Here is an 18924-nt window from a genome sequence, read left to right as displayed (position 1 = left end):
GATGGTCAAGAAGCAAAAGTTTGCTAGGATGCTTGGGCTTGAAGAATGTCTCAGGTCAGGGACTGTGCGCCTGCTGCACACAGGTTGGGTCTATCCCAACCCTGTGGCAGTTCGTGTTCTCTTTTCTGGTCGCAAATATTAACTCTCAGTGGCGGAGATTAAGAGAGGAGGACCCATTCCCCTAGTCTGTCTCCTGGCCCCTTCAGTCCTCCAGCATCCCTGCAACAGCCTCTGGGTCCTGGCCCGGATCTGAGTCCTCCTCTTAGGCCACCGCTCTGGTCAGCTGTTTTTGACAGGGTGGGGGGTCCTGGGAGACGCAGACGGGCGGGGCGAATCCTTGCCAGATCCAGGGATGATAACTTGCCTGCTCCATGTCGCGGCTTCGAGCTGTCCAGGCTCCGCCCCCTGTGAGTGTGTAAGTGTGTGATGCTGCCGCGGCCGCCGCCGCCTGTGCAGCCGCCGCCGCCGCCGCCGCCGCCGCCGCCGCCGCTGTCGCCCCGGCTGCCGCGCCGCACCGCGCCGCTGCCGCTTCCTCAACCGCCCCCGCCTCCGCTGCAGCCACCCGCTCGCAGCCTGCCAGGCGGGCGGCCCCGTCGGCCCAAGCCCGTAGCTGCCGCCGCCGCAGCCTCGGGGCATTGGGTACACGGGCGGCCGCGGACCGAGTGGACCCCAGCGGGCGGCCAGGCGCTTGGCCGCCCCGTGCCATCGCCGCCGCCGCGCCGGAGCGCAGGACCAGGCACCTCCGGCGTCCGTCGCCGCCACAAATGCGGCCCGGGCACTTTTAGCCAGGCGGGAGGGCGGGAGAGCCGCGCTGCCGAGAGCAGTGAGCCAGCCGCGCCAAGAGCCGTGCCGACCCGCAGCGAGCAGGACGCCTGCCCGCAGCCGCTTCTCGGCCACTATGGATCTATTCGACTTTTTCAGGGACTGGGACTTGGAGCAGCAGTGGTAGGTGTTGAATTTTGCCTTGTCCTTTGATAAGCGGGTCCTCGGCGGGGTCTGGGCTTTTCGCCTTTGTTAAGAAGAGCCAGAGCTGTCGTGGGGGGCATCCCGGACGCCCTCCGACTTGCTCTCAGCCACCTCTGGCCCCTGCCTTGGTGACTCCTTGGTGGGGTGCCTGCCGGGATGGGGGGAAGTGAGGGAGGAGGGAGGGATGCGAGTAAAAGCTTCTCTTTGCATTCCAAGTCCAAAGAGTTGCATTTGGCCCACATAGGATTCAGCGCACCCTTTCAGGGACAGCTGATCCGCACGACCTCCGCCAAGCTTTTCTTGGCGGCGGCTCACGGGGACCGCTCCTTGAGCCTTGGTTGCTGCGAGGCTGAAATACCTCAACTTTCCAGGTATCCAGCGCCCAGGGCCCGCGGCTGAGGAAAGGCGATGGCCAGGTGCCTCTGGCCAACCTCTGCTTGTTTGGTGGCCATAGCCCCCGCTTCTGCCACCTCCATCCCCGCGGGCAAGGCGCAGAGCTCACACCTTCCCCAATGCCCGCTTAGCCCAAGGGCCCCGCACTCCTGCGCAGAGTCTTCAGGCACAACTGCAGGAGGGACTGGGTCGCGACCAGCTTGAGCACTTGGCTTTCCAGACAGGGTTTTTGAAGTTGGCCCTCAAAGTTGGCTGCGCCGAAGTCAATGCACATTTAATTATGGGCTGGACCAACGTTGGCCTCTCAGGGGGAAGCCGCCATAGGTTTATGTAATGGGCACACAACTCTGATTCAAACGTTTATTCCACTCTTTAAAAAAATACCTTAACTTGTCTCTGAGCGATTTTGAAAGATGATTCAGAGGTGACTAGGGGGCCAGAAAGTTGTTAACTGCTAGTGATGTGCCGGCGTGCGTACATAAAAACTGATACACATATCTATTAAGTTTTTAAAAACTTCACCTTCTACTACAAACGTTATCACCTTTTATTTGTCATAATATATTAACTTGTCAGTTTTCCCCTACAGCCCAAGGCATTAGATGCGAAGGGAGGGTACCGCGCAGCGACTTAGAATTGTACTCTTGGATATTGCCCTTTTAAAATGTAGTTAGAATAATCTGTAGTGCCCACCAACAGTTTGAAATCTTTTGCAATGTTCACCTACTAGTGGCCGTTGGCTAGGAATGCTGTGTCTTTTTACAAAGATTTCCCTCGTTGATGTGATATTTTAGGCAATTTCCTTCTTTCAAAAAGGGCCATAGGCTTGCCAATAGCTCATTATGTCAATCATTACTCCTCTAGTTGCAAACCCCAGGTAATCAAACTTTATATCTTATTTTACAACAATTCCAGATAAATCTTTGAAGCACAAATTAGGCTGTATCAGTATTAATCTGTAAGACATTTTTGAAACCGTGTGGGTTTTTATCACTTCTGCAGAAAACATTGTTATATTTTAAAAATCACACTGAAGTTACTTAAAAGTAAAAAAATCACAATAAAATGACTGCTCAATTAAATATTATGCTCTTGCTCACAGCCTTTACTCTGATTTACTAGCTCATTTTGCAGACAACTGATAACCACATTGTTATTATTTGCATACAATTTGTTTAAAATGTGATGTGGGTAACATCGTTAATTTAACAGACGTTGTTATAATTGATTTCATGGGTGTAGTTCAAGTGTTATACATAGAAAGGCATTCTGTTACCAAAATGTATATTTTATTATTTTAATTCCAGTTTAATCTTACAGGCAGTCAGGTATTTCAAGGAGATGGGTTCTTGTATGTTTAATTTCTGTTTTTCAGGAAAATGTGTCTCCTTCCCCCTTTGAGGAAGCTATCTTTTCTTTAGGAAAATGGAAAAGCTTTTTTCTTCCAGATCCATAACTGTGCTTCATCAGTTAAAGAGCTTGCCGACTTGCATAATTGGTGGTTATGATGTAAAATTGATAAAATTGTAACATATCTGCATAAAATAAACCTGTCTTTTTCCTCTGAGCACATGTTCCAAGAGAATTTCTCCTTTTTACTGTTTGATTGTGAGGGGCAAGTTTTCTTATGCATCGGTATTTCAAAACGTTTGTAAAGCGTTTATGCGTCTATGTTTTGTATACCTCCATAGAGAAAATGAACACAAGTGTGACAATGGTGGATGAACCAAAAAGCTTGACATTGTCTTTAGTGGAAATTTGTACCTTTCCAAACTCTCTTTGGACATCCAGAGAATACCGGTTACATGTTCATTATATGCTTGCTTCTTTTCTTTGAGAGTAAGTAGCAGCTTAAAGTGATGACATACCATCCATGTCCCCAGAATGACAGAGGTAGGCAAAAGGGGACCACAAAGTAAAGGAGCTCATTTACATTGAACCTAATCACTGGTGGAACTGTAAGCTTGGAGTAGTCTCTACTGCAAGCCTAATTTCTGACAATAAGTGGATCAGGACAGCTTAAAAACAAACTCGTTCACCTAGACATAATGAAGAAATATGTGCTATTTGCAAACGCTTGATTGTAGTAAGTAAAAAATGAGTGCCCATTTATAAACACACACATGTGATTGAACAAATGCACATGCAAAAGACGAGGTATGAATGATGCTGCAGTGTACAAGTATATGCGCAGTGTCTGGGAGTGCTCAGATGCCTAATGGAACATATCTCTGGATTCTACAAAATGCAAGAATATCTTAATGGGTCGCTCTGGACTCCATTAAAAGGCCAAAGCTCAAGTTCTTTAAAGACTGCTGGATGCCTGAGCAATGTTCACCTGAATTTGAATTCAATATGAGCCATTCTGTGAATGGAAAGGAAGGCACAGATGTCTGTGCACACCAAAGACATCACTTGCTCTTTAAAAAGGGAAAGGGTAAGGGTAAAGAAAAAAATCAAATTCACTATTTAAATCATTCCATCGACTTGCCTTTGGTAATCAGGTAAATGAATTCTTGAGGTGTCTGGACATCATGTGGGTAGATTTGGACTTGTTTACCAGTAATGGCAAAGTCATTAATTCCCATTTAAGAGGGTGAAAAAGAAATGTACAGAGCCTACAAATTGTACAGGATGGAAGCACCCACTTTCCCAGTATTGAGGAGCTATTGCTTTCTGATAGACCAAGGTTCTTTGTGAGATACTTTTTTAAAATTATTATACAAAAAAGGAAGGAAAGAAGAAAATGCAGAAAGGGACAAATACCTAAGAATGAAAAAAATGAAAAGAAAACTGCCATGATATCAAAACTAAAATAGTGAAAATTGTAGTTGAGTGAGTGTGACAGTGGCCTGCTTCTCACTGTGAAGGACTGCATCAATTGTTTGTAGTTTTTATGTGATGTCTCACAGGTAGCCTAATTAGAGGCAAGCTTTCAAAAGGGCAGTCATACAGGAAGAGACTTAAACTCACTAAACTATTATATAAATAGAAAGTTCAAAGGTCTGTGTGGGGCTGTCAAGGCTGAGAAGGGGCCATGTGCTAGCCAGGCTTCTCCTATTTGGGTGAAGGCAGCCCCCAGGGCCTGCCTGAACAGCCCTCACTTTCCCCAGTTTTCCTGACCTTGTGGGGAACTGAAAGTGTGGGCTGCTCTCTAGACAAAAGTGAACTGTTCCAGCTCCAGCCGGGCATGGCCCATGTACCTTAGCCGCCCTGCTACCTCCACCCTCTTGTCTGCTCTGCATGCACAGGTTTTCTGAGGCCTCTTTAGCTGCAGTTCTCTGGAAGGCTGGAACAGGGCTGTCCATGGATGGGAACGTGTGGGAAATAGAGGAAATAGAACCTTTGTCAACTTGGGGGAACTAGGACTGTAGTGTGTGTAAGGGGGAAGGTCCTGTTTTCATTAAGGCCTGAAGTTCCCAGGATTTCTGTTCTCTGCCTTCATCCATTTATCTTTCACTCTTTTCCTTGGTTGTGCATTAAAAAGGAGACTCTCTCTGGTCTGTGTTTTTTCCTAGCACAACATGCATGCTTTAATGTGTTTGAATATTCTTCACTCAGCCAACCATTTTGGGTTAAGTTTCTTAGAAGAATGTACGGGGAGAAGAAATTGAAGGTGGTAAAATTAGCTGGAGATAAGGCCCACTCCACAGCTTCCCAAAATCCATTCCCCAAAGAATAAAAGCTATTTCAGTAAATCTTAAAAAGCTCATCTATTGGGCATAGAAGAAAATTATCTTATGCCAGAAGTCAGTTTAATGATACATGAATCGTTTTGCTAATGTTTCAGTCAAGCATTTAACAACTTTAAAATATACAAATCAAGATCAAAAATGATTACCTCAAAAATGAATCTGTCATTATAGACATAAATGAGATTCAAAACATTTAAGCATTTTGTAGATGGATAAAAATTATATTGTATTTAAACATGCTAATTATTATTGAATGGAAATGGCTTTAATGTGCTGAACCTTTATTTCTTGCTCATAATTCTAAGCTAAGACTATTTATTACATGCAGAATTTGCACATATTTAATATAATTTCAAAATTCTCAAAGTCCAATAAAATGGCACTCTCTGGAATAATCTAGAAGCTGTGACCCTAACAGCTTATACTGTAGGTCATATCACAAAGAGGGCAAGCGTCATGTACTTGATTAGCCTGTCATGTAGACAAAACAATTCATACAGTGATTACATTTTTCACTTTTAATTTTGTCTCTCTTTTTATGGTTGCTATGGGATAAAGGAAGAGAAATTTTAAAAACTTGTTACTGGTAAATGGAAGAAGTATGTTGCTGATTAAAGAACTCAGGACCACACCTTAGAGAAACTGTTTTGGGGTGTGCGTATGTGTGTGTGTTTTGCCTGTGGTAGAACTCATCGTCATCCTCAGTGCTATAATTTGAGTGCTTACTCTGTACTCTAAACTCTGGACTATGTGCTTTCAATACTCAACCTCATGTAATCCTTCAAAAACTTATGAGATAAGACCTTTTATGATCTTTATTTTTAAAGATTACTGCTATGCAGTGATGCATTCCAGGTTTTAGCCTAGATGGAATTGAACCCAGAGCCTGTACCATTGAACAGGACATTTTGGTTCTGAGCCTTTCCAGCCTGTGGAATACTCTTACATGTGTCATCTCATTTTATCATTGAGAGTTACAATGTGCAGGTGTTATTCCCACTTTACATATGAGCAGATTGGGTGGATCCTAGAGAGGTTGTGTGACTCACCACATACACACAGTCTGTCAGTGAGAGAGCTTGGACTGAAACTCACATCTCCTAATTTCTGTATCAGGTACCGTTCTATAAAGCTTTGACTGTTAATATAGTGGTTGGACCTGAGTATTTACTTGACACTAAAAGAAATGGATAAGATTGTATATATTGTAATTACGTTAAAAAAGTCCTTGGAATTGCCATGTATTTAGTCATCCAGGGATTCAGGTTTTTACTTTTAATTTAAAAAAAGAACAATTTAGTTACTGATGCAGTTTCTTGGTACTTATTTTTTCCTTTTTCTTATTAGCATATATTAATTATAAAAATAATGGCTTTCATTATGATACTTTCATGTATGCATATAACGTACTTTGATCACATTCACACCATTATCATTTATTTTTTGGATGCCCTTTTAATGAGAATTCTGAATAGAAACATATGTATATTATATGTATGTGTATCTATCTGTCTTTCTGTATCTATCTCTGTCATCGCATATAGTCCAGAGCTTGTAGTACAGAGTAAATATTCAGATTATAGTAGCAATAAAAATATATATGTACATATGAAGAAGGGAAAAAAACAAGTTTGAGATAGTCCCACTTAAATTTGAATGTCCAGATTTTGAAGACTTGATATTGAATATAAAGAAGACCATGGTGTATTTGTCTGGTTGATTTGAAGCCTCAAAGCTGGGTGTGATACTTTGACAACATTTCTTGTCAAAGCTTTGTAATTTACTACATCTATTGTTTGCTTTGATCCTTACAATAAAATTGAGATTATGTCCACATAGGTATTATTTGCTCTATCTGTAAATGAGAAAACTGAAATTCAGAGAGGTTATGTGAGTTGCTTAAGTTTACACAGTAAATGTTTATTACTCTTTTCACTGCATCACCACTGTTGCATTTCCACATTGCATTCTAGTGGATGTATCAACTCTTGCATCATCTAGCACAGTGCTGTCCTACCACAGGTACTCAATAAGAATCTGTTGATTGATGTTGGAGCTACACTTGGCTCAGAAACTGTTCTATGCAAGTGCATGTGTCTGTCAAAGAGAGTTGCTTAGTAAATTCTGGTAGTAATACTGGCCCTCTGCCTATGTGACAGTGTTTTGGTTTTATTCATTCTAGGTTTCTTAGCAGTCTGATCTCTTTTGCAGAAAATAAGGAGAAAAAATAATGGTTACAGAAGAAACTTAATAGGAAAAAAATGAAATAGAACCCAAGTTAGAAGTGTGATTTAAAACATGGAATTTCTATGAATTCTAAAATATATTTAGTGCTAAAAATATGAAGGAATAACTTTTAAGGCACAGGGATATAGGAGTCAATGGACTAACATTGTGTCTCAATCTGTACGGAGAATGTTAAAGAAGAATGTGTGACAAAAAAAATCTGAAGAAGAGATGAGTGATCGGAGGGTTGGGATTCCTCCAGCTTTCCTTGAGTTTCAACCTTTATGACTTGTATTTCATCATGAGAAGGCTGTTTTTCTACTTAACTGTAGCAGATCCACACCATAAATTATCATGACTGTTAAACAAAGGTCCAGCACTGGGTTCCTCTAATGTTAAACTTTTATGTTGCACTTTAATGAAATTTTATATGCATGTTCAAAGCAAGACACACTACACCATGGAGAGGGTGATGCTCTGAATTGTTGAATTTATTTAAAAGTAAATCTTTTCGATGACCTTAACTGCTAACATCTACCTACTTACTGAGCTGAGAAAAATTATCTGGGAGCTTAAATACAATGGCATGATTTAGGCAGAGCTGACAATAGCACTGCAGCCAGAATCTGATTTTGATTATAGATTGCTTAGTTTATAGAATAGTATTTTTTAAATATTCCTGTGCATTTAGCTTCATTTGAAAAAGAAAATCAGCTAGTGATTTAAGGTAATTTTTGATTTGATTCTTGCCAGCATGGGCTGGTGTAGGAAAGTATAAAAGTCATACATTAGGGAATAAGTTAAGGAAACAGGCTTTGTTTTCATTACAAAGTCAAAATTACTCGTTGTTTATTTTTTCAGTGTTCCTTTTGCTAGAAAAAATGAAAAGAAAAAACACATTACTTCCATCCAATGAAGAATGTCTTGTTTTGTTAAATGTCCAAATAATCATTCTCAGTAACGTCTATATTACTTAGTGAAAACCAGACCTCAGAAACAGATACTGGTTTCTCTTGGTAACCTTTATGAAACTATATTCCTAGAGTCAAAATTTTGTATTTTATAGACCATACATCTCCTGGAAATAGTATTGAAATGGATATCATTTTTGTTCAAATAAAAGATTAAGCACTACTGAGCTTATAGTGGTGCTGGAATTGCAGTCTAGGCATTAACAATCATTGGAAGGAGTTTCTAGGAGTCTGATCTCTTCTTGATCTTTGGGTATCTTGTACAGTCTGATCAAATCAGCCACTCCAAAGGATTGTGTTATAAGGTCAGTTTAACCTTCCCACCGTTGCAACATGGATATGGTGACATACCTTCTGTTGAACAGTGAAAAATGCGACCATATATGCTTTATTTTCCTCTCCAGGATGTCGGTCAACTAATTTTTTAACAAATTAATTTTCCAGAGGGACCGATTGTTTTCATGCCAGGTCTGCACAGCCACAGTAACTAAATTAGATTTAGCATGATGGATGTCTCTGATGAAGTGCCATGGAGAGGTCTCATCAATTTGCTATTATTTATTTGCTGGCAAAGTGCTTGGCTTTGGTGTTTAGACATTAATCAATTCCTAGAACCTACTGTTTCAAGGCTGGAGGACTCTTTAGGATCATATGGTCCCATGTCCTCATCATACAGATGAAAAGACTGAGTCCTAGAATGAAAAAATGACTTGCCCTAGGATATCCAGTCACTTTGCTAGTCAGTCAATTTTAGGAGGCGATGAAGAGAATGTAAAAGATGACTTTGGCCTCACTGACTTGAAATTGGAATGTAGAATTAGATTTGAGAAAATAATGCAAAGCAGACTAAGTGAAATTGGAATTCAGGAAGAAACTGAGCTAGAGTAGACGAAGCAATCCTCATCTAGGCCCATGAAACTCTTTCAAAACTGTTAGCACAACCCAGAGAGAAATGAAATGGCAGAAATTTGCGTTATTTAGAAGACATGGAGCATCCAACACTCAACATGAAGCAATTGACTTTGGACCCTTAGTTACCTGGTTTTGTCAGTAGCTCACATTCAACACATAATTGCTGCCAAAGTCCTCTTGCTGTGTGAATGGAGTATTTTCATTAACATCGACCACCATTTGCTAAGGGACAACCACAAAACACTCAACAAATAATTTGGCAGTCTGTGCTATGGAAACATTTATGTAAAAAGTATTCAAAGAAATACCAAATCAAAATTTGTTTTCCTGAAACAATTGAAACAACTGTTTGTAATTTGGCACAATTACTAGCAAAATAACTATTTTCAAAAGGAGTGCATATCATAGCTTTTGAGATACTCCCAAATGCGTTGTTTCTTTTGCTCTTTAATCCTTTTCTAAAAAAATAATTTAACTCCTTTATTTGGTAGCTGTGTACCAATATTTTAGTATGTTGCAGAGTTGGAATTAGTGCTTAAGCCTTGTGAATCCTTAGCCACTGTGCTAACCCATAATGATGTTTTGGAATAGATGCCATAATAGGGCAAGTCTTGCTTACTATGAGGCTCTGCATTGGGTTGAGTGATGAAGGTATAGCTACTCATCTTTAAGGTTTTGTGAATTAGCATCTCGTTTAAATTCATAATCAAATATGAGGCATAACTGACCAGGCATGTGCTCTAACAAGTGACAAATGATTCTGTGTCTGTTTGTTATATGCTGCAGATTTTGTGCTTGGGAAGAGGAGGCTTATAAACTTCCACTTAATTCAAACTTGACAACTGAGTTTAATGAGGGTAAAATTTTTAGTTTGGTTCTATTCTCTGCTGCCTCTGCAGTTCTTGAAACAGTACCTGGCACATAGTAGTTGTTCAGTTACATTTTGTTGAATACAATAACCTGCTTCATACTTTGTGTGATCAAATTTTTGAAGAGATAGTTCAAAATGTAAGAATGAAGACTAAAAGAAGAGCTAAAATCATTATAATTACAAGTAGGCAGAAGTAGGTGTGGTGTTTTGCTTTCAACAGATATTTTACTGAAATATTGGGCTCATAATTGTTTTATAAATTAAATATTCCTTAAGTGTACCTTACTTGCCAAGGTGTCCTTTTAGTAATGCATTGTTGACAAGGGAAATCTATCTCAAAGATCCCTAAATGTGTCAAATTTTAGATTTTTATGTATAATATTTTCTTGTCATGAGATATACGTACATTTAGCATCTGCCAAAATATTTTAATGGTAATTATTTAGGCTTTTTTATGAAGACATCCTAATTTATCATTACTGAATTGAAGTTTTCATCTAGCACAAAGAAGGGAAGAGTGTACCTTCAACTTTTGCTGAATATTTTTCCATACTGTTCTGGCATTGTCTCCTCTGAACCAGATGCCTTTTTAAAATTGCTCCTGCTCAGAAGGCTAACCTAGGATTTGGGTTTTCCTAACAGATATTTTTAGAAGGAACACATCTTCTATTTATGCTTTTGGAAGATTCTGAATACAATACCATCCCAAGGATATGCAGGAAAATTTCCATATATGTTGATTTTTAAGAACTCTATACTATGTTTTGATAATTGGAGGGGGAGGGTAAACAGAGAGGACAGATCTAATTTGTTTTTTTATTATCATATTATTGTGTATTGGGATACATTACAAAAGTGCTTACAGTATATCTTAGTTAAATTTACTCTCTCATGGTAGATGTAATTTATATATGTATCTAAAAATAGAACAATGAGATCTATTGAAATTGTTCTGAGAAGGGGAGAGGGGAATGAGGGAGAATGATAGAGAGGGTGCATCTAGTTAACATACATTATAGGACACATGTAAATGTCACAAAGTATTCCCAACTGTACAACTATTATATGCTAATAAAAGAGAACATATACTTGATAGACATCAACTTATTGAACTAGATCTCTAAAAAGTAAGTGCTTTTACTTCCATTTTACAGACCAGAAAGCTGAGGCTCAGAGAGGTGTACCCCTAACTTTCCCAAAGTCCCACAATTAGTAAACTGCAGAGCACCAATTCAAACTCAAGTTTCCTGGGTCCAAAGCCTGTTCTTCTGCCATAACCTGCCTTCGCAGAAAACTAGTGGATAATAGAGTTTGATGGACAACTTCAAAATAATAAAAGTCATCCTAAAAAAAAAAACCCTAAACATCATTTTATTCTTTTCACAGTGCAAAATGAAAGGAGAAAACATGCAGGTCCAGAAGAAAGACAAATAAAAAGTAATAAGGACATCTAGAAAATTTTAGTGGAGATAACACCTATCAAGTTAAAATAATCTGACATTAAGGTTCATACTAAGAGGGCAAACTTGCAGATACTTAATGGGTTTTTAATAAATTAGGTTTCAGTCAGAAATCAGGCATTCCTGAATATTAGTTAAATATCCAGGGAAAACACAATAGCCATGATGGACCTTTCAAAAACAATTATTGGTTAAATGTTAATTATCCCTTTTGCTACACTTAGACATTTGGGACACTTAGTTTTGAAGTCTTGTAACAATATATGCTTCAACAGTGCAAATATATTCAGACTGCAAGTGAAAAAACATCGAGTGAAGAATGGTGAAGACCATTTTCATTGAATTCTGATTAATATTACCAAGAAATTGCAGTGAAATGCCAATGCACACTCTAATGCCATTGAAAAATGCATCCATGACACACTTCTACCACACAGGCTTTAGTAAACAATCGCAGTGACTCATATATCTTGAACAAAAAATAGAAATTTGATAAATTCCAAAAGGCTTGAAATGTTAAAGTGAATTCTAAATGTAGATTAGTAGCAAATGATGACAGCCAAGCCACCATTGCCTCAGTTGATTAATTTATAAGGATACTGGTCAATGATTTTAACCAACAGCTATGCATAGTAGAATTCTAATGGGATCTGTCAAAATTACATAAAGTAAGGCATTTGATTTATTTCAGAGTTTCTCAAAGCTCAATTTTAACCTCATACAAATAATGCACTAGTCACCCAAGATAAATGACATATTGAATAAAGTTGTGATTTTGTCTGCTTCTCATAATCTGATTTAGAAAAGGGCTACGTCTGTCTTTGTAGGTTTTTCCTATCCCAAGTGCTTTTTGGTGGTGTGGGATCTTTATGACTCCTGTATCCTATCCCATTAGAAGACACCAGATCAGGCAGTGGTTTCTTTACCTCTAAGTTTCTGGGGTATATAAAGAAGACTCTGATTTGGGTGTAATTTAAGAAGTACCATATCTATAGTGAGGCAGATGAAAGGATTTAAAGACATTGCTGCTCTTTATTATATAATTAGATGAACAATTTAATTTTTGATATTTGGTTGTTTTTAAAACCAGAGTGTATACTAATATAAAATACTTTTACTAAGTCAGCACAAAAATCATGAAAATTCACTAAAACAAAGAAAAATGCAAGGGACCACCAAACTTTGCCTAGTCCCACCATTGGCAGTAGACATGTCCGTGACCCTGGGGTGTGGTGTCATTCTTGTGCTGTGAACACAACAGTGGCTGTTCCAGGGGTGTGCAACTCTGAGCCAATTTCAGTGCCCTAATGTGGCTGACCCCTACACTGTGATCACTGTGATCTTCATTAGGCTTTTTTTCTTAATGGAAGATGTAAATACGAGTCTACCCAACTGAAACTTTGAATTCTGCTTGTTCTTGCATAGCAAAATTAAAAAAGGAAGGAGTATTACATTCATGCTTGGATGGAAATGTGTGGGCTCATATTTTTAAGATGTGAAAGTTCATAGAAGTTCATAGAACTTCATAGACATCACATAACTCTTAAACCTGTGGTCAATGATGAAGTATGGGGTAAGTTTCTTTAAATTGAACATAATCATAAATTCAAGAAAAATTTAATATATTCTGCAAAATTTATGAGAGGTTTTTTGGGGGGAGAGTTTGCAAAGCTTGACAACCTCCAGTGCAGCTGGCCTGGTACATTCCTATTTGTAATAAGAACCTTATGGGGTGCTGTGAGTTGAGTTTTCTTAAGCAGGGCCTGCTCCCCCAGGGTATCATAAATGATGCACAAACCAGAAACTTCATGGGTCACAACATTGCAGAGATATTTTAGTTAAGCTGTCCCACTCAGCTAAAACTGACAAAAGATGGGAAAAGGGCTTGCTCATAAGTTTTCTTTGAGCTTTAATTAATTAACATTATTACTACTACTACTACTAATATTTTACTTTTGCTTACAGGAATTAAAAAGGAAAGATATACTGAATGACTGTACCTACATCACAGAAATAGCCCTAGTGCTTGGAGTGAATGTGACTCTCATTATTTGATAGGCATACGTTTATCTAACAATGGAAAAAACCAGAACATCACAGAACTGTGAATACCAGTAATGAAAAGTTGAATACACAGAGACCAAAAGAAAAGAAAAGATACAAGGCCAAAATTTGGGCTATTTTTCCATGTGTCTTCTTATATCTCATCCTTCCTTTCATTGCCTGCATGCTGTGCATCTTTGGAATTGACCACAATCTTAATTAAGAATTTGAGTCTTCCATTGTAGGATGATGGGGTAGGAGTGGGTGGTAGATCATGAAATGTGCATTTGTTAATCTGTATTTGTTCAAATGTTTTCTAGCACCTGAGTTTCCTGAACATAGTTCAGATGTATCTTTGTTTTGAAAACAAAGACTTCCAGCAATGATGGTGTGTTTGAGTAGTAGAGACTGGATGTGGGGAAGTCTTCAAGTTGAATTGGCCTGTGTAATGTTGATCTTATAAACTGCTGCTACTGCCTCCCTTGTGAACACAGAGCTCAGTGGACTTCAACAGCCCTTAGAGACAAGCCTTGCTATTATTTCTAAATACACAACCCTTCCATTTTGGTCACCTACCCTCCTCTTTTGCTATCTTGTAAATTCCCATAAATGACTTAGTAGTTACTGTTTTACTTGTTGTCTTGGGTAGATCTAACAGCATTTGGAAAAAGATAGTTCATAACATCAGCAGCATTGTCCATTTTCATCATCTTTGAATCATATCCGTTACCGCTGATAAATTTAAAGATGTTTTTCTACCCTTTATTAATGATCTAGAATACTTACTGCAGTCTTTCAAAAGGGGAAAACTGCCAGTGCTTTCTTGGAGTTATTTAACTAATTTTTCTTAAAGACTACATTTTATGAGGAAAATGTTTAAAATGTAGACATGAATGTGACAGCTTTTACTGAATAATTGAGATTGAACAAAATGAAAGAAAAACAAGCAATTTTTACCTTTCATAAGTTTATTTTGAAAGGACAACAAGCAAATTGCTTTGTTTCCTCACTAGGAGAAAAAGGGGAAATAACATATTCAGGAGACAGAAGCTTTTATTATCTTGCAAGCTGCTTCACTATGTTCCAAATTTCAGGTCCAAAATTGTGGTGGTTTATGTTGATTTATGATCCATCAATTTAAAAAATGCAAGGAGGGATCTTGAATTCAAATTGTTGAATTATTAGACCCTAATTTTCAATTAAATGGAAGACACTGGAAATTTTAGCTGTATTGTTTTGGCAAATTGAGCTACACTTGTTTATATTTCCAGTGTTTAAAAGTAAAACTAAAATTTCATGAATAGACAAAGGATAACCAAGCCTTTTTAGCTCTAGTACTGATACTTTGTATCCTGTAGTAACAGGAGAATTAAGGCTCTTTGTGAGCCACCTTTTTCATAATAATTGTCTCTCACTTAAAAAACTGAAATGTAAAAATCATAAAAAAACCGTAAAAATGTTAAAAGAAATATGGATCATTTTTCATAAATCAGTTGAACTAATTTCAGGGTTGTGTGGGCACAATAATAAATGTGGAGTGGGTGGTAAGGGAGGGGGTGGGGGCAGGAGGGAGAAATGACCCAAGCCTTGTATGCACATATGAATAATAAAACAATAAAAAAAAGAAAAATAATAATGCTTTCATCCACTGACATGAGCAAGGGAAGTTATCAAGAAAGAAAAGAAAGAAGAAAAATAAATAAATAAATGTAGTTGTGGATTCAATTCTCATGCCATGCAGGATGGCAAAGATGAAAAGAGAACATCCCTGTTGGTTCTCTGCAGTAGTGGCTCCACAAGTTATATCTCAGCAGCAGTTGAGAATCATAGAACTTCCAACCTGTAAAAGTCCTTAAGGGGGATCAGAACTAGGTCAGCTCCTTCCTCAGTCTCCCCACCAGTGGTCAACCATTCAGCTTCTGCCAGTTCAAGAAGCAGGAAGGGAATGAAGCTGCCTCTTAAGACATCAGTTCTTTTCCATTTGGACAGTGCTGAAACAAATTCTGTTGTGGGTGGGAAAAGAGGCTTTCTTAGAGCTTTGAGCCTTTGGCTGTATTCTGCCCTGGAGGTTCAACAGAGAACACTCTAAACTCTTTGGTTTGTGTCAGCCCCCTCTTCCCAGATCTGTGGGCAGACACCCCTCCTGTATTCACTGTGTTCTCATTGCCCAGGGGAAAATGAACCATGCATGGAAAGACATAGTGACCTTCTGTTGGTATGCTGGCAGGGGTTGCTATGCTGCCCTGAAGGCTCTTGCTCTATTTTCTGATTAGATAAAAGCCTCTCAACCTCCTATACATGGACAGGTTCAGGTGAACTTGGCTTGAGAAGCTCGTCTTCAACTGCCTTCTCTCAGGGAAACCTCAATCCAGAGAGCCTGTCCTTTAATTGCCACAGTATGGAGAGCCTTGAAGTATGAATAGACCAACAGGAACTTTTCCAGAAGGAATTGCATAACTAATGATGATACCTGATGTCTCCTGGGAAACTATACATATCTCTCAACCTTGCCATATTGTCATGCACTTGTCAGATGACAGTGGTTCCCAGAGTTGAACAACTACAACATACTAGACACTCATCTGAACACTTCCTATATACAAATTCTGAAGCCTTCCAGTCAGATAGTAGATATGTTTATTAGTGTCATTTTCTATGATGTGGAAATTGAGGCCCAGAAAGGCTGATTCATTGCTTAAGATCACCTAGTAGATAGTAGCCAAGATTTGAATCCTGATAGTTCTACACTGTGTGTGATATGGATGCTCTGAGACAAGTTTTGAGATGTTCCCTGTTGACCACCTCTGAATAAGGTACTACTTGGCTGGCTCCCTCTGGCTGTGACCATCGCTTCATCCTGCAAGGTGGAGATTGGGTCTCAGTACCATACCACTCTAACACCATAGGCTCAAGTAGTCACACTGTTCTCTGTGTGGCAGCTGAACCTCTGAATTTGTGGCAAGTAAAATTCTAAGTGTAGTTCAGCCTCCTGAAGAGGAGAATGGATATTCGTTCATATGCTTGTTCAATTGTATTATGGATACCTACCATGGGCCAAACATTGGGGATATCATGATGACCTTCATGCAAATGTCCCCTGGAGTCAGATCATTAAATAATTAAAGTAGAAAGAAAAGTTGGGTAAATGTCCAGTATTTCTCTAACGTTCCCAAGGTCATATCTGAAGATCCTTGTAGTTACAGATTATTGCATATGACAAAAACAGATATCACTTGCCCAGTCTTCTCAGCCTACCCTTCAGCACTGGTTGATTCATCCTGGAGATTTATGTGAATGAGATCAGCATGAGAAAGAGGGTTGGTCAGAGCTATAGCAAACTATTTCCAAAGATGCTATTCTGAAGGGGCTGAAGTCATCAATCATATATTGAAATGCATGGCTCAGGGCATCTGACTTACTTTTGTAGCTGCCAGGAATCAAGACTGATGCAACACTCCCTTGCATGATTTTTTCAGTGTCTATTACTCATTTTTTTCACTTGTTGCACAAAAGGATCTGAAGTCCAAACCTAGTCCAGATGATGTTGTACTACATTGTTGATTACTATAAACTTTCAGTCCATAAGGCATTTCCTACCCTCTTGAATTCAACCAGGTAGTATTGAATATTGCTTCTTTTTGCAAATGAAATAATTTTCTTCCAAAGATCCACCTTGCCTATGAGTGTGAATGACAGATGAGGGCCTTTGTATTGAGAATTTTATTGGATTTTGTTGGGCACTGGTTTGTTGTATTCACAATGCTTCATTGACATGGTGTCTCTCCTCTGCAAGAGAAGTTGCACCTGAGGCCAATAGGAAAAGTGGACCAGGAACTAGAGAAAAGGTTAGATCAAAAAGAATTAACCTAGAAGGTAACACACACGCACAGGAAATTAATGTGAGTCAACTTCCTGTATAGCTATCCTTATCTCAACCAGCAAAAACACTTGTTCCTTCCTATTATTGCTTATACTCTCTCTTCAACAAAATTAGAGATAAGGGCAAAATAGTTTCTGCCAGGTATTGAGGGGGTGGGGGGGAGAGGGAGGGGACGGAGTGGGTGGTAAGGGAGGGGGTGGGGGCAGGGGGGAGAAATGACCCAAGCATTGTATGCACATATGAATAATAAAGCAATAAAAAAATAGAAGTTGCACATGACCATGTGTCATTTACTGATGTTCAGGTGACACCTTAATAATCAATGTCGTCTATTCTCTACCTTAGCAATGACTCTACCTGTGGCCATGCTTTGACTGAGGAAAGGAAAGGATGGATCCAGATGTTTGATCACTTTCCACCTGAGTGGAGGTTACCTGGTAGAATCTAAGTTAGAGGAGTATGTATGTCTTTTTTTTAAGTAAAGACTGGATGACTCTATCAGGAATGTTGTAGAGGAGATTCCAGTATTAGATAAAGGTTGAACTAAATGACCTTTGAGGTTGTTTGAGCTGCTGAGTTTTTATGATGCTTTTAAAATCCCTTAGGAGAAAAGCTGCAGTATAGGCCATTCATTGGCTATGAATCTCAAGCTTGACATTGTCAGAAGATAATGATTCAATCAAGTCACATTAAATTCACTCTAAATTTTATAAATAAATGGCTTATAACGTTTTGCCTGATGGAGGACAGTTTAAGATGGAGTATAAGAGAAAGATTATTGCAACATAAAATACAGCAAACAATGAAAAGAGCATTGCAACTCCAAAATCAAAGCTTTTCCAGTTAAAAAGATGAAGAGCCATTGGTCTACATATAGACTTCTTTTACTTTTTGTCTCATTTGTAAGCTCAGTAAATGGAGTCTATTAAGTATTATCACTTCCTATTGACATTTTAATAGCACCTTACATAAATAGAGGTAGTGAAGCCAGTCACTGTGCTCCCAAACCTCCTGACATAGCACAGGGACCTTCCTCCACTTGGTAATTGACATGCTTGTTATAGAAGTAGTATAACTATTCTCCAGGTCAGAAGTGAGATGGTAATATTTTCACAATAGAGAATATATTTTTATCCTCCTCTTATCTACTTATTTTCTTTGTGTTTTTAGAATAAAACCTAAGCATTTTATTATTCTTTGTTCATAACATCTTGAATAAATATTACATTCTTTAAACAAATTCTTAGCTAAATTTAAAAACTTAGCAATTTAAATTAAAAACTTAGCAATTTCTGATTCAGTTTGGTTTATAGTAAGTTTCTCCCACTCACATAGATATGAGAATCATGAAAAACAGAGGAAACTATGAATGAAACAAAACAAAACAAGAGAGCTTAAAAATTCAGAGGAGAATTTAAACTCCTCCTTGTGCCTGTGCATTAGGGCACATAATATATACATAGCATGCTTTAATGAAATTAGAATTGGCCATTCAGAAACTCAAGGA

General features: G+C 38.8%; 1 protein-coding gene across 3 annotated transcripts in view; it reads left to right on the top strand.

The window, feature by feature from the left end:
- The first annotated feature begins 628 nt into the window (after nucleotides 1-628).
- The window catches only part of Aff2 (ALF transcription elongation factor 2), a 478328-nt gene continuing 460032 nt past the window's right edge, over nucleotides 629-18924 (top strand). For 2 of the 3 annotated variants that reach the window (XM_074064173.1, XM_074064171.1), the window contains exon 1: nucleotides 629-945. In XM_074064173.1, the coding sequence (XP_073920274.1) occupies nucleotides 899-945 (47 nt within the window). In that variant the 5' untranslated portion in view covers nucleotides 629-898. The remainder of the gene's footprint in view (nucleotides 946-18924) is intronic. The other variant, XM_074064172.1, reaches the window with a different exon arrangement.

This window comes from Castor canadensis, chromosome X, assembly GCF_047511655.1.
Source record: "Castor canadensis chromosome X, mCasCan1.hap1v2, whole genome shotgun sequence".
Lineage (NCBI taxonomy): Eukaryota > Metazoa > Chordata > Mammalia > Rodentia > Castoridae > Castor > Castor canadensis.
The sequence above is the reverse complement of the archived record's forward strand: the minus strand, read 5'-3'. Positions and strand labels throughout refer to the sequence as shown.